The sequence below is a fragment of the Loxodonta africana genome, chromosome 12 (genome assembly GCF_030014295.1).
Source record: "Loxodonta africana isolate mLoxAfr1 chromosome 12, mLoxAfr1.hap2, whole genome shotgun sequence".
In the NCBI taxonomy this organism is placed as follows: Eukaryota; Metazoa; Chordata; class Mammalia; order Proboscidea; family Elephantidae; genus Loxodonta; species Loxodonta africana.
The window spans coordinates 77,785,044-77,801,365 of NC_087353.1; the positions used below are offsets into that span (position 1 = coordinate 77,785,044).

At 38.6% G+C, this 16,322-nt stretch overlaps 1 protein-coding gene across 1 annotated transcript in view; it reads left to right on the forward strand.

The window, feature by feature from the left end:
• Window positions 1-498: 498 nt before the first annotated feature.
• Window positions 499-16,322, forward strand: part of LOC100671410 (phospholipid-transporting ATPase ABCA3-like) — a 253,632-nt gene continuing 237,808 nt past the window's right edge. The window contains exons 1-3 of the mRNA XM_003418893.2: window positions 499-558; window positions 858-1,110; window positions 12,603-12,727. Coding sequence (XP_003418941.1) covers window positions 499-558; window positions 858-1,110; window positions 12,603-12,727 — 438 coding nt within the window. The remainder of the gene's footprint in view (window positions 559-857; window positions 1,111-12,602; window positions 12,728-16,322) is intronic.

The window sequence follows — 16,322 nt, forward strand, 5'->3', positions numbered from 1 at the left end:
TATTGTAGTAATTCACGAATATATTCACATCAGCACTGAATGAGGTAGTTCCTCTGAGCATATGATAACATATTGATTGAAAATCTTATCAATGATTTTTCATAATTTGTTCTGGTGGTGTTTGTTAATTATGTTTAACACCTTAATAAGTATTTTAAAGGAAACTAGGATAGAAAAAATCAGATCCTATTGTCTTTATCGTATCTTTACCTGGAAAAATGGAACCAAGTCTGAGTGATATTTGTTTCTCTATTTTCTGTGGTTAATACATACTAGAAGTTCATTAGCTATTAAGTAAATTAATAGAAAAATAGGAACAATTCAATTCTCAAATGTTTCCTTCATTTCAAACATATGGTCTTCCTTTCTATGAATTTCTGAGATTAACTAAGGAGAAAGAAGTCATTGTTTTTTTTTGAATTAAAGTTCACATTTTATTAGATAACTTAACATTAAAAAATATTTCATCTGTCCCTAGAGTTGACTCTTTGTAGAAGAATGGATTCTTTGGCATTCAACCAATTTGCAGTGCTTCTCTGGAAAAATGTTACCTTAAAGGTAGGTGAAGGCATTTATGGGAAATGTCTGTTTATTGCATTTCAGTTTATCCTCTTTTTGTTTACTTATTTAATTGTTTTGCACTTTTGAGAAATTAATACCATAGCTGTTGAGTGAATCAGTAGTATAGTATGACCTGTAAGAAAGTGGGGTGTGGAGTAGGAATGGGGTAGACAGTCCAGGAAGCACCGTCTGTGCCAGGGTGAAACTGGCAGAAGCTTAATATAACAGAAATCTCCAGATGCACTGAATGTATGCTCTTAAGTTAATTAACACTATTTTTTTTTTCTCTCTTATAGAGGAGGCAGCTTGTTAATTTAATATTGGAAATTTCCGTAGTGTTGGTGTTTGGAATGGTACTTTTGATATCCCGTGCAGTTTTTAAGATAAAGGGTTCTGGACCTCACAATTACACTTCTCGATCCATCAGTGATCTGCCTTCTTTCCTTGAAAATCCAGATGAGTGGGAATTGATTTATGTGCCTTCTAATATTGATGTGGTAAAAGAGATAAGTAAGAATGTGAAGAGGAATCTAAACATCAGTATAAAAGGTTAGAAATTAAGGTTTTTTTGTAAAAAGTATTATTAAATTGCTTTTGGAAAAGCTAAAATGATATTGAAAAAGAAGAATAAGATGGAGGGAAATCACACTCCTTGATGTTAAAGTGATATAACTGTAGTAGTTAAGAAAGTGTGATATTGGTGTAAGGATAAACAGACACATCTGCGAGAGATGATGGAGAACCCAGAAATGGACGTACGCAAATATGTTGAAATGTTTTTTGACAAAGGTGAAGAATAAATTGAATGGAGGAAGGATAGTCTTTTCAGCAAATGGGCTGTAATAATTGGACATCAGTAGCTAAAACAGTGAAACTAGACCTCAGTTTCCCAGATGTACAAATGAACTCAAAATGATTCATAGATCTGACTGTAAAATAATAGAATATTTAGGAGAGAAAATAGGACTTAGAGTTAATTGAAGAGCTCTTAGATGTGACACCAAAAGCATGTTCAGAAGATTTTTAAAAAATGGATAAACTGGACTTAAGTAATATTAGTGTCATATTGTAATATGTAATATTGCTCTTTGGATTAAAATATGCATTCTTAACTTTTCACAGTCCACTTAGAATTATTCTACCACTTGTAAGGTCCAAAACCTTTCCAGTTTATCAGTCCCTTTACATTTTCTTCTTTATGTTGTAGTTTTAATAAACGATAAATTTCTATATAAGTGGAAAATTTAACCAGCAAATATTATAATTTCCGTACATACTAAGAGAATTTAAGAAAAGTATTTACCAGGTGATCCTTGTATATTCAAGATATTAATACTGCTGAGTATTGATATTTTAAATACATTTTCCAAATTTGTTAACTCTTCCGCATTGAACAGAAGATTTTAATATTGATGCAGTCAAATTCATTTAGTTTTCCCTTTTTGAGTGTTGCTTAGTAAATACTTCACTATTAGCTAAAAAATTACCCCCTGCATTTTATCTTTTTTTTTAATTTTGTTGTTGAGAATATACACAGCAAAACATGCAACAATTCAGCCATTTCTACATGTGCAGTTAACTGACACTGATTACATTCTTTGAGTTATACAACCATTCTCACCCTCCTTTTCTGAGTTTTTCCTCTCCTGTTAACATAAACTTTCTGCCCCCTAAGGGTCTACATTTTATCTTATTAACTCTGTGGTTTTATCTTTCACGTCTTAGCCTTTAATTCGTACAGGGTTTATTTTTATGAATGATTTAGGAAACCAACTTTATTTGACCCAATACCTTTTTTTAAATCATGATTTATAATGATATTTCCATCATAAACTAAGTTTCCATAATATGGGTCTGATTCTGCTCTCTGTGCTTCATTTGCCTATTCTTCCAGCAAGATCTTATTTTTAAATGATACGGCTTTGTGCTACACTAATATTCCTATTATATGATGTGGTTGGAACTAATAGTTTATTGGTTGAATTGAAAAAGTCACTTAAAATGAGGAATCATGAAGAAATAATACACAAATACCATTACAAAAACCTAATTTTTTTTCCAGCAGCCTTTTAAATTTTTCTTAAGATGTGTGTACTGATTGGATTTCTACATTCTTTTGTATAAACATTAGCCATAATACATAATCTAAAATTCTCAGTATTGACTTACTTAGATGGGAGCAAGGACTTAAAGGCACTTACAAAGTAGTCTGAGTGCAAAGTGTTTCTATATTTTTTAAATCTTCTGTTAATTTTTAATGACTCATTGTTATTGCATTTTCTTCTAAGCATTTAAGCTATATTTGATGAAAACAATGTGTATTTCAATTTACATAAATATGAGTACAGACATTCCCCAGGTTATGAATGAGATCTGTTTGTAAGTCTGTCTTTAAGTCGAGTTTGTAGATAAGTTGGAACAGGTACAAACAGTTCTTATATAGCATCAGTTAATCAAATTTTTGTCTTAGTGTATGGTATATATTTTACATTTCTATGCATATAAAACACTTAAAAAAGTTCTTCTAAATACAGTAAAACATCTTAATACTGTATATAATAATAATACAGTAATAAAAGTAACTTCATATAGTACTGTACTGAAGAGAAAGAATGTGTGTTTATGTGTGTAAGTATACAGTACTGTAAAAAAAAATTAAGCAGTTCTGAAAACAGTTTAGTTAGGAAGAAAAAGATCATGATTAAAGGTTAATACTCTCATTCCATGATGTCTTGCGTACTAGAAGGGGCATTTGTGAGGTGACATTATGATAACATTAAAAATTGAGTGATGTGTGAAAAGATGATGGAGAGGTGGCTACTGTTGAAGATGACGGGCCTGTTGTTGGAGAGAATGAACTTGGTACCAGAGAGTCAGGATTTGATTCTGCAGCTGGAGAGGGGGTGTTTACTATTGGAGTCAATTTCTTGAAGTAAACATCAAGGGAGGTGTCATGGATTGAATTGTGTCCCCCCAGAATATGTGTCAGCTTGGTTAGGCCATGATTCCCAGTATTGTGTGGTTGTCTTCCATTCTTTGATTGTAATTTTGTGTTAAAGAGGATTAAAGTGGGATTGTAACACCCTTACTGAGGTCACATCCTGCACAACCTTTTATCTTACAAGAGATAAAAGGAAGGGGAAGTAAGCAGAGAGTGGGGACCTCATACCACCAAGAAACCAGTGCCAGAAGCAGAGCACATCCTTTGGACCTGGAGTTCCTGTGCAGAGAAGCTCCTCAACCAGGAGAAGATTGATGGCAAGGACCTTCTTCCAGAGCCGACAGAGAGAGAAAGCCTTCCCCTGGAGATGACACCCTGAATTTGGATTGTAGCCTACTTAGACTGTGAGAGAATAAACTTCCCTTTTGGTTAAAGCCATCCACTTTTGGTATTTCTGTTATAGCAGCACTAGATGACTAAGACAGGAGGTTTGTTCAGAGTGTTTATTTTTCTCATCAAAAATGGCCTTGTAGAAGCTAAGACCCTCGGTAACTGTATGGTAAACTTTGATGAAGCTCTCTGTATTCACATCTTGCTTCTCTAACTTTGTCATCCTGCTTCAATGAAATGAAAGGCTTCAGATAACTGTTTCATCAAAACCTTTTTAAGTTCTTGGGTTTTAGGTCCCAGTCCTCTTCCTCAAATGCTGTCATCAGCTACTCTAGTTCCATAAGGTCTTCATTAGTTAGTTCTGCATGGGAGTCAGGTAACTCTATGACATAATTTACACTGATGACTAACTGTAGTTGATTACCAATATCAACCACAGCTTGCCTGGCTTTGGAGATGTCGTCAGCTGTAAACCCCTGAAAAGCATGTGCAAATTGGGGGCACAATTTATTCCATACTCCTTTCATATTTTACTGCTTCATTTCACCGCCAAGAATCAGCAATATTTTTTATGACATCCTAGATGTTATAATTCCTCCAGAACTCCCTTAAGCTCATTACATCAACTTGGGTAGGCCTGACTGGTTATGAGAAGGTCTGCCGTAAATAATAGGTCTTAAAGGAGGCTCTTATTTTTTAAAAGAGGCTATGACTCCTTGATTTATTGGCTGAAATAGCAATGTGTTTTTAGAAGGTGAAAATATGACCTTTACATTGGGGTGAAGGTCATCTAAAGTGCTTGGATATCCAGATGTGTTGTCAGTCACAAGGAGAATCTTGAAAGGAATTTTCTTGCCAAGCAATAATGTTTAACAGTAGGGACAAAATGGTTCAAGAACCAATCTTGGAAAAAATGGCAGTTGTAAGCCAAGCCTTTGCATGTGACTTCCAAATAACAGGAAGAGATACCTTAATGATAGTGCCCCCAGATTTAGGGAGCAATGCATAAGCAAATGCTTGAGCTTGAAATCCCTGGGTGCATTACTCCCAAGCAGTAACGTTAGCTGAGCCCTGGTGGTGCAGTGGTTAAGAGCCTGGCTGCTACCAAAAGGTTGGCAGTTCGAGTCCACCAGCCACTCCTTGGAAACCGCATGGGACAGTTCTACTCTGTCCTGTAGGGTTGCTATGAATTGGAATCGACTCGATGGCAGTGGGTTTCTTTTTTATCCTTTGATGCCTTGTGCCCTGGTGTTCTTTTTCCTCTTTTGAAATATAGGTCCTTTCAGGCTTTTTTTCCCAAAATTAGTCAGTCTTGTCTACATTAAATATTTGGTCTGTCAAATAAGCTCCTTCCTCAATGATTTTTTTCAGCATTTCAGGAAAATCACTTGTAGCACTTACATTGGCACTTGCTGCTTCACCTTGCACTTTAATATTATATAAATTTGTCCACACTTTGAAACGATTGAACCAACCCCCTACTCGTAACAAATTCTTCTTCACAATCACTTTCACTTGCTGCACATACAGCTTTTATATCATTGAAAAGGCTTCAAGCCTTTCTTTGCACTAAAATAAATAATAGATATCTTACCCTGATTTTGGTCATCTAACCAAATTATTAATAGCCTTGCATTGCAGGAATTAAACCACTGTGTTAAAAAAAAGTAATAATTGTAGCTTTCACTGGGCAGAGCCATTCACATGCTCCATTATTCTCACTTCATCCTTTAAAGTTGTTCTTACCATTGAGCGACTGTAACCTAATACAAGTACTAGTACTTGTATCCAGTATACTTTTTGGAGGCATGGTTGCAGGGTAAATAAGAGGAAAATTTTAGTCAGATGCAAACTTACACGCTCAGCACAGCGTCAGTGACAACTTGATCTGACTTAAAAAGGAGGACGGCATTCTCCTTAAGCTGAAACTCGAGGAAGCTGAAACTGCTGAAGCTGCGCCATGTTTCACAACGTAGTAGGTGCTTTAGTTACTGTGCATCATTGTATTTAACTCAAATTTTTAATATGCTAGGCTTTATGGCAGTCCATTCTTGAGTATGCATTGTCTATAAGCTGGATGTTCTTAATCCCAGGGACTTACTGTACTGCTGATATAAACAAATGTGGCTGCACGATAAGTGACTTTCGGTAAGTATACAACTCTATATAAGTATCAGCAAAAATACACAGCCACACTAATGCAGGGATTCTGAATACTGTGACATCAGATAAATTGGAGAATATCAACCAGTCTGGCAGGTCATTTATGTGGGTGTCAGTTAACTGGAAGATAGTTAAGGGCGGGTCGGTTGTTTTAATAATTAGTGCATGTCTCCCCTTTTTGATTTTTTTTCCCTCCCAAACTGCCTTAACTTTAATGAATCTTTATTTTTCCACATAAATTATGCAGATCATCAGATCACCCTTCCTAATATTTTGCTTTTTTTTTAAATATATGTATAAGATGCATCTATAGATTACTGTGGAGAGAATTGATACAGTGCTAAGTCATTTATTCACTGGACTTGTTATATCTCTGCATGTATTATTTTATATCTTCTTGTATAGTTGGAACTTATTTCATTAATGTTTTATGCATTCTTGTTTTAAATAATTCCTAGAGAATGTATAGCTGTCTGTGGAGTTACAGATGCTAAGTCTGTTTCATTCATATTTAAAATTAAATTTTCACTGTAGAGTAATGCTAATAAATTTACGTGATAATCTACAACTGGAAATCTTGCCGAACTGTTAGTTCTAATAGTTTGTTGATTCTCTTGGGTTTTCCACGATATTAGGATATAGTGCCACATTTGTGCCTTCTAATCAGGGAGCTATTTTTGTTGTTAGGTGCCTGGAAGTAAGTCCTGACCCACAGAGGCCCCATGCACAACAGAACAAAAATGTTGCCTGGTCCTACATCATCCTCACAGTCGTTGCTATGTTTGAGCCCATTGTTGCAGCCACTGTGTCAGTCCTTCTCACTGAAGGTCTTGCTTTATTCCCTGACCCTCAACTTTACCAAGCATGATGTCGTCCTCCAGCAACTGATCCCTGCCGATAACATGTCCAAAGTATGTGAGACGAAGTCTCCCCATCCTCGCTTCTAAGGAGCATTCTGGCTGTAACTTCTTCCAAGACAGATTTGTACATTCTTCTGGCGGTGCATTGTATATTCAGTATTCTTCACCAACACTGTAATTCAAAGGCATCAGTTCTTCTTTGGTTTTCCTTATTCATTGTCTAGCTTTTCCATGCGTATGAGGCAATTGAAATACCATGGCTTGGGTCAGGTGCACGTGCCCTCAAAGTGACATCTTTGCAGTTTAACACTTCAAAGAGATCTTTTGTAGCATATTTGGCCAGTACATCATTTGGTATGTCAAGTGACATGTCAGGGAGCTAGAAATTATTTGTTTATTGAAAGCTTAACAGAACTTAACCTGTAAACTCGTATGGTCCTGGTCCATTTTTATGCAGGAGGTTTTTGTTTTGTTCAACCATATTGATTTCTTTAATGGTCATTGATCTGTTTGAGTTTCCTGTTGCTTCCTGTATCAGTCTTGGTTTGTTTTTTAAAAATCAAATCTATCATTCTCATCTAGGTTTTCAAGTTTATTGTTGAAATATTTGTCATGTTATTTTGATTTAAAATTTTCTGTTACTTGTCACAATATTCTGCTGTTTTAAAAATTGTGTCATTTTTCAGTGATCACAATAGAGGACCCCAAACAGAGCTGGAGAAAAAATATAGAACAAAATTCTCACTCACCAAAAAAAAAAGACCGGACTTACTTGGTCTGACTGGGACTGGAGAAACCCCAAGCGTATGGCCCCAGACACCCTAATAGCTCAGTAACGAGGTCACTCCAGAGGTTGACCCTTCATCCAAAGATTAGACAGGCCCATAAAACAAAATAAGACTAATGGGCACACCAGCCCAGAGGTAAGGACGAGAAGGCAAGAGGGGACAGGAAAGCTGGTAACTGGGAACCCAAGGTGGGGAAGAGTGTGGACATGATGTGGGGTTGGCAACTAATGTTACAAAACAATATGTGTATTGATTGTTAATGAGAAACTAGTTTGCTATGTAAACCTTTATCTGAAGTACAATTAAAAATAAAAAAGAGAAACACACAAAATATTGTGTCATTTTTAGTAATTTATTGTTTTATGTGGGGTTTTTTTGTATATTCTCTCTTGATTCTTGGTAAATCTAGAACTAGTTCCTCTATTATTTTCATCGAATGGATTTTTGATTTTATTAAGTACCTTTATTTTTGTTTGTTTTCATTAATTTATGCTCTGTATTGCCTTTTTCTTCTAATTAAAATTGGTTTACTCTATGGTCATTTTGAGTTTCTTGAGTTTCATACTTAGCCAATTTACTGCCAATCTTATAAAAAAAATTGTGATAAAATGTATGTAACAAAAAATGCAATTTTAACCATTGTAAGAGTACAATTCAGTGAAATTAATTACATTCACCATGTTGTGCCACTGTCACTACTATCCATTTCCAAAAGTTTTTCAACACCCCCAACAGTTCAGTATGCTTTAAGCAATACTCTCCATTACCCTCTCCTCCCAACCATTGGTAACCAGTGATAAACATTTGTCTCTATTTGCTTATTCTAGATGTTTCATGTAAATACACTATTTGTCTTTTTGTGTCTAGCTTATTGCACTTAGCATAATGTTTTCAAGGTTCATCCATGTTGTAGCATGTATCAGAACTTCATTTCACTTTATGGCTGAGCAGTATTCTGTTATATGGATGTGGTACAATGAGTTCCTTTATGTGCTCTTTACCTTGGTTTTTAGAAAAACAGCTTTGGAGATTTTTTTCCCCCTAAGTCCTGAGGATTTGGAGAAGTAACTGGGGCAGGGAGGGGTGGGGTGGACTTCCAAGTTTTTTTCAGAGGGTTTGTTACTTTTGCGCAGGAGATTCTCTGAGTTGATGAACATTTCCTAGGTAAGCTGTAAACAACTTGATGGTTTGATATTTTTGTGTGGTACTTAACAAGACCTTAGTTGATTGACATCTCATGGCTAATTGAGGATTGGTTGAACTCTGGTTTCGTGAGAATGACCCCTCTCGTTACTGATGAGGATCAGGATATATAAATGGTTGTAATACAGAGGTTTTAGAGGGCTGCTGGTTGAGAGATGCTGGCTAAGAGCTGGGCTGGCAGAGAAGAAGAACCACAGGGGAGCCAAGTGGTTCTGAGGCTGCTACACTGGCTGTGAGCTGGGCCAGCGGAGAGCCAGTGGTAGAGATGCTTCATGGCTGAAAGAAACTAAGAGAGTTGAGTGAGCTGCTACACTGCCTGTGAGCTGGGCCAGTTAGCAGCAGAGAGGCCTGATGGCAAGAGCAGCTAAGAGAGCTAAGAAAGCTGCTACACTGGCTGTGAGGCAGGCCAGTTAGCAGCGGAGAGTCCCAATGGTGGAGAGGTCTGTTGGCAGTGAGGCCTGACAACACAAAGGCCAAACAGTGGAGAGGGTCTGATCAAGAACTGTACCAGCAGGGAGCATTTTTGCCCCAAGCATTATCCTGCAAGAAAGCTACCCCGATTGACCAGTTGCATCCTGAGTTGTATCATTATTTCCAAGTTGATCCTGATCCTGAGTTATACCTTGTTACTTCCAAGTTGCATCCTATTTTGAGTTGTCTCCTGAGTTGCATACCAGTAAAACACTTAACTGTAAGTGCAGTTTGTGAGTTCTGCGAGACATTGCAGCAAATTACCAAACCCAGCTGGGCAAAAAAGAGTGCTGAGGGGAGAAGGAGTGGCTAGTGTCAAAGGTGATGGACTGGCACAGCAGCTTGGAGAAGTTGGAAATCTGGGGTATGTTTAACCTTCACCTCATAAGAACCAGATTCGTGCTGATTTTTTTTCATGAAATTATTCATTTAATGGATATTCCACATTTGTTTATCTATTCATTGTTAATGCATACTTGGGTGATTTCCACTTTGGGGCTATTGTGAATAATGCTGCAGTGAACATTGGTGTACAAGTATTTGTCTGAATCGCTGCTTTCAAGCCTTTCAGTGCATACATAGGAGTGAAATTTCTGTGTAATATGTTAATTCTCTGTTTAACTTTTGAGGAAACACCAAAGAGTTTTCCACATCAGCTATTCTATTTTACATTCCTGCTAGCATGCAAGAGAGCTCCAATTTCTCCATATCCTCACCAACCCTTGTTATATTCCATTTTTGTTTTTGTTTTTTAATAATAGTGGGTATGAGGTGGTATCTCATTGTGGTTTTGATTTGTATTTACCTAATGACTAATGATATCGAGCATCTTTCATGTGCTTATTGGCCATTTGTATATCCTCTTTGAAGAAATGTTTTCTTAGACTGGGTTCTCTAGAGAAACAAAACCAGTAAAGTTTCTGTATATACTTTACTGGTTTTGTCTCTCTCTCTCTCTATATATATATTGATATATATATATATTGATATATACAGGGAGATTTATATCAAGGAAGTGGCTCACACGGTTGTAGAGGCTGGAACATCCCAAGTCCATGGGTCAGGCTGGAGGTTTTTCCTGAATCACGTAGCCACAGGGACAGATAAACCCAAGATTGGCAGGTCAGACAGCAGGGCTCTTGCTCACAGGCTGCGAAATCCAGTGAATCCCAAGATTGGCAGGCAAGACAGCAGGTGGCTGCTAGCTCATGTCCGAGGAACTGGAGGTTGGATGAATAGGAGCCAGCTGCAGGATCCAGAGCGAGCAAAAGCCTGTGAGCTTTACCAGAAAGTCCACCTATATTGGATACATGCCGTATTCCCGAAGAAAATCTCTTTCAACTGATTGGCTGCTCACAGCAGATCCCATCATGGAGGTGATCATGTTATATTAGATCTCCTCATGGAAGTGATCACATCATCACATGATTGCCAAACTATATCATAACTGCTAGACCACTGAGAATCATGGCCCAGCCAAGTTGACACACAGCCTTAATGATCACAAATGTCTATTCTAAAAATCTTTGCCTGTTTTTTTAATTAGATTTTTCAATCTTTCTTGTTGAGTTTTAGGAGTTCTTTATATGTTCTGGGTATTAAATCGTTATACATAGTTTCCAAATATTTTATCCCATTCCATGGGTTGTTTTTTCACTTTCTTGATAATGTCTCTTAATGCACAAAATTTTCCTCAAGGTTTGCTGCCGTTTTGTTTTGATTGCTGAAGACTGTAGTAGCTAGCCTATTGCTTGTTGAGGGAAGCAGCTATCCATTGATTTAGTGACTTTTCCAAACTATTTTTGCGAAGACTGAATTCCTTAATTTGTGTGTGAAGTCTCTGTTCCATTAGCCTCTGTTTAGCTGGCATTCAGGTAGATATGTTCTTGATCTCCAAGAGTTAAAGATGGAAAAAAAAGAAAGAAATGAAAAATAGAAAATAAGCCCACATTTTTCAGTCTTTGCAGATTGGCTCAGTGCAGGGGCACTTCATCGACACTTGTCCAGGCTTACATTGAGCCTAAAGATCAGCCCAAGGTGAAAATTTAGGATGTTCTGAGGCCTTTTCGAGTCTCTTGCCCTACTTAGAATCTTTGTGGCTTTCGAGATTGCCTGGTAAACAAGGGCACTTTTGAATGCTCCAGTTTTCCAAAGAATCTCTCTCTCTCTTTTTCTGTCTAGGTTTTTCCTTGGCCTTAAGCATTTTATTGTATGTCTCAATTGCTCTTTTTTGGCCTCAGGTGGCTACTGGCTTTTAGATTGCCTTACATTGTTGCATCTATGCCTGCCACTTCTCAGCCCTGCATGAATTCTAACATGGAGGAAACAGACATGAGTGCTTTGCTTCAGCCCTTCAGGGAGCTTACAGACATGTTAGAACAGAAAAACAATAATTTGTGAATGAGTCCTGCTCTGTTACCGCCAGAACCAGGAACCAGGGTTCCAAGTTGTAAACATGGTCTGGCACTTCAAGCCGGCTGACTCTTGGAAATGGGAGTAGGGCCTGGGCCAATAACAACAATCCACAAAATCCTCCTACCATTTGAAGTTGCCTTCTTCTGGATCCAGCATTTGCTTGGTTGCCATGTACAGGGGTGGATTATCCAATAGGCAAGGTAAGCATGGTGCTTACCTTGCTTTCCAGATCATCTGTAGTGCCCAATTTCATATGGGTTTCCCCAGTGATGGGAAATAATTACCCAAGTGAAATTGAGCACTACAGATTAGTAAGTAAGACAAGTCGGCAGATGCTTCCCTTGCTTACTAGGTAATCTGCCCTTGGTTGTGTACCTTTGTTTTCCAGAGTTCTGACAAGTTTTCTTCTTATAGTTTCTGCTTGTTTTATTGATGTTTCTGTGGGGAAATGGAATTCTGGAGCTTCTTTTTACTCCTTGGTGGCATCACTCCAACTTCATCTTTTGACTATAGCCATCTTAGTAGGTATGAAATGTGGCAATTGTAATTTTAAATCTCATAATAATTTTGATTTGCATTTCCCTGATGGCTAATGTCATATCTTTATGTATAGTTTTTATAATGATTATTATTTAAAATTGTAGTAAAGCTTTATAATACACCTAAAATTGTTTTCTACCTCAAATAGTAGTGATGCCAATATTTGAGAAACAGTGTTTTGAAATTTGCAATGTTTGGAGAGACTTTTGTCTAAGTGGTATCCCATCTGTCAGATTTTTTGTTTATGTGGACAATTTTCTCTTTCTACAGTTCGAGGCTTTTCTGCAGAAGCTGATTTTGAGAACTATATTAAGTATAACTACAGCTCTGAAAAAGTCCTGGCTGCCATTGTTTTTGAAGACTTCAAAAACAGCAGTGATCCCCTGCCACTTCAGGTGAGAAAATTTTATTGAGAGGTCTATAATTGTACTTCCAGTTTTTAGGATTTTAATGAATTACATATTATAATAACCTTGCAGTGCAATGGTTTTCTTTTTATATATGGCCTTTCTGGCCTTGGGTTAGTAATTCTGCCAGAAATAACTGGTTGGGCCACTGCCTGCCCTGGGATTGGTTTATTTTACACACCTTGGAGGAATTGGTCAGTTTACCATGCAAATGTTCTTGTTGTTGTTCAGTGCCGTTGAGTCGGTTCCGACTCATAGCGACCCTATGCACAACAGAACGAAACACTGCCTGGTGCTGCGCCATCCTTACAATCGTTGTTATGCTTGAGCTCATTGTTGCAGCCACTGTGTCAATCCACCTCGTTGAGGGTCTTCCCCTTTTCTGCTGACCCTGTACTCTGCCCAGCATGATGTCCTTCTCCAGGGACTGATCCCTCCTGACGACATGTCCAAAGTATGGGAGACACAGTCTCGCCATCCTTGCCTCTAATGAGCATTCTGGCTGCACTTCTTCCAAGACAGATTTGTTCGTTCTTTTGACAGTCCATGGTGTATTCAATATTCTTTCCCAACACCACAATTCAAAGGTGTCAGCTCTTCTTCGGTCTTCCTTATTCATTGTCCAGCTTTCACATGCATATGATGTGATTGAAAATACCATGGCTTGGGTCAGGCGTACCTTAGTCTTCAGGGTGACATCTTTGTTCTTCAACACTTTGAAGAGGTCCTTTGCAGCAGACTTTCCCAGTGCAATGTGTCTTTTGATTTCTTGACTGCTGCTTCCATGGCTGTTGATTCTGGATCCAAGTAAAATGAAACCCTTGACAACTTCAGTCTTTTCTCCATTTAACATGATGTTGCTCATTGGTCCAGTTGTGAGGATTTTTGTTTTCTTTATGTTGAGGTGTAATCCATACTGAAGGCTATGGTCTTTGATCTTCATTAGTAAGTGCTTCAAGTTCTCTTCACTTTCAGCAAGCAAGGTTGTGTCATCTGCATAACACAGGTTGTTAATGAGTCTTCCTCCAATCCTGATGCCCCATTCTTCTTCATATAGTCCAGCTTCTCGTATTATTTGTTCAGCATACAGATTAAATAGGTATGGCGAAAGAATACAACCCTGACGCACACATTTCCTGACTTTAAACCAATCAGTATCGCCTTGTTCTGTCCGAACAACTGCCTCTTGATCTATGTAAAGGTTCCTCATGAGCACAATTAAGTGTTCTGGAATTCCCATTTTTCACAGTGTTATCCATAGTTTGTTATGATCCACACAGTTGAATGCCTTTGCATAGGCAATAAAACACAGGTAAACATCCTTCTGGTGTCCTCTGTTTTCAGCCAGGATCCATTTGACATCAGCAATGATATCCCTGGTTCCAGGTGCTCTTCTGAAACCGGCCTGAATTTCTGGCAGTTCCCTATCGATAAATTGCTGCAGCCATTTTTGAATGATCCTAAGCAAAATTTTGCTCGTGTGTGATATTAATGATATTGTTCTATAATTTCCACATTCGGTTGGATCACCTTTCTTGGGAATAGGCATAAATATGGATCTCTTCCAGTCAGTTGGCCAGGAAGCTGTCTTCCGTATTTCTTGGCGTAGACAAGTGAGCACCTCCAGCACTGCATCTGTTTGTTGAAACATCTCAGTTGATACTCCGTCAATTCCTGGAGCCTTGTTTTTCACCAATGCCTTCGGAGCAGCTTGGACTTCTTCCTTCAGTACCATTGGTTCCTGATCATATGCCGCCTCTTGAAATGGTTGAATATCAACTAATTCTTTTCGGTATAATGACTCTGTGTATTCCTTCCATCATCTTTTGATGCTTCCTGCGTCGTTTAATACTTTCCCCATGGAATCCTTCACTATTGCAACTCGAGGCTTGAATTTTTTCTTCAGTTCTTTCAGCTTGAGAAACACTGAATGTGTTCTTCCCTTTTGGTTTTCCATCTCCAGCTCTTTGCACGTGTCATTATAATACTTTGCTTTGTCTTCTCGAGATGCCCTTTGAAATCTTCTGTTCAGTTCTTTTACTTCATGAATTCTTCCTTTTGCTTTAGCTGCTCGATGTTCGCAAGTTTCAGAGTCTCCTCTGACATCCATCTTGGTCTTTTCTTTCTTTCCTGTCTTTTCATGTATGATGTCCTTGATGTCATTCCACAACTCTTCTGGTTTTCAGTCACCAGTGTTCAATGCGTCAAATCTCTTCTTGAGATGGTTTCTAAATTCAGGTGGGATATACTCAAGGTCACATTTTGGCTCTTGTGGACTTGCTCTGATTTTCTTCAGTTTCAGCTTGAACTTGCATATGAGCAATTGATGGTCTGTTCCACAGTCAGCCCCTGGCCTTTTTCTGACTGATGATATTGAGCAAATAGAGTGCATAAAACCACCCAATATGGATTACCTTGCAGGGATTGGTTTGTGGCCTGGCTGTGAGGGCTGTGCCTTGAAACCAAATATAAGAGTCAATCCCATAGAGGCTGAGAGGGACCTCACCACCATCAAGAATAACCTGGAGTGGAGCACATCCTTTGGACTAGGGGGCCCTGCACTGAGAACCTCCTAGGCCCAGAAGAGAGAGCTGTAACACTGAAAATGGTGCAAGATGGAAAGAAATGTTGGCAAGCACAGCAGCAGAGAAACAGCAGCAGCATTATGAGCAGTGAGAATCATGGTACTGGCAGATGACTGTGGTGGGCATGCCAGCCCACAGAGCGAGAGAGAGCTGAGTGCTTTTGGGTAGGAGGCTTGCCCACAGAGCGCGATGTCTCCAGGTATTCGCTGGCAGAGCTAAAGAGCTATAACACTTACCCAAGTGGGGCAGAGCCTGAGAGGTACCTAGGAGCAGAGGCTGTCGGCTGGCACGGGCAAGAGAAGGGCTTGCTGGTGGACCCAACCAAGAGAAGGGCCTGCTGGGAGGCACAGCTGAGGGAAGGGCCAGCCAACGGGAATGACCAAAAGAAGGGCCTGCTTGTGGGTACAGCTAAGAAGAAACTGACACCTGTCTTGGTTAGAAGCTGTCCTGTTTGACAAAGTGCATCCTGCCTCCCGAATTGTACCCCGTTACTTCCAAATTGATCCTGATCCTGAGTTGTAACCCGTTACTTCCCTAATAAACCACATAATCGTGAGCATAATCTGTAAGTTTTGTGTGGCCATTGTAACAAATTATCCTACTCAACAGAGAAGTAGAGATTGCCGTGGGAGGGATGGCTGGTATCAGAAATGGTGAAGAATTTGGAACGTGGAGGCATATCTGACTTCTACCTCATAGGAACCAGCTTTGGGCTGCTCCTAGGGATTCTAATTCCTCCTGAAGTTAGGCAACTTCTGATGCTAGACTACAACCCCATTTTATGAATGAAGAAACTGTAACTTTTCCAAGGTCTTACCACCTAATATATAGTAGAGTGAGAATATAAGCCCAGATCTGAGTAACTTTAATCCTTTTAACTATTACATTATGCTGATAAGGGGGTAAATGTATCTGCCAAACACAATGCCTTTGTCCTGGAGGAATTTTATCTTTAAAATAAACAAAGACATGCTCAGGTTTGTCATGCATAAACTCGT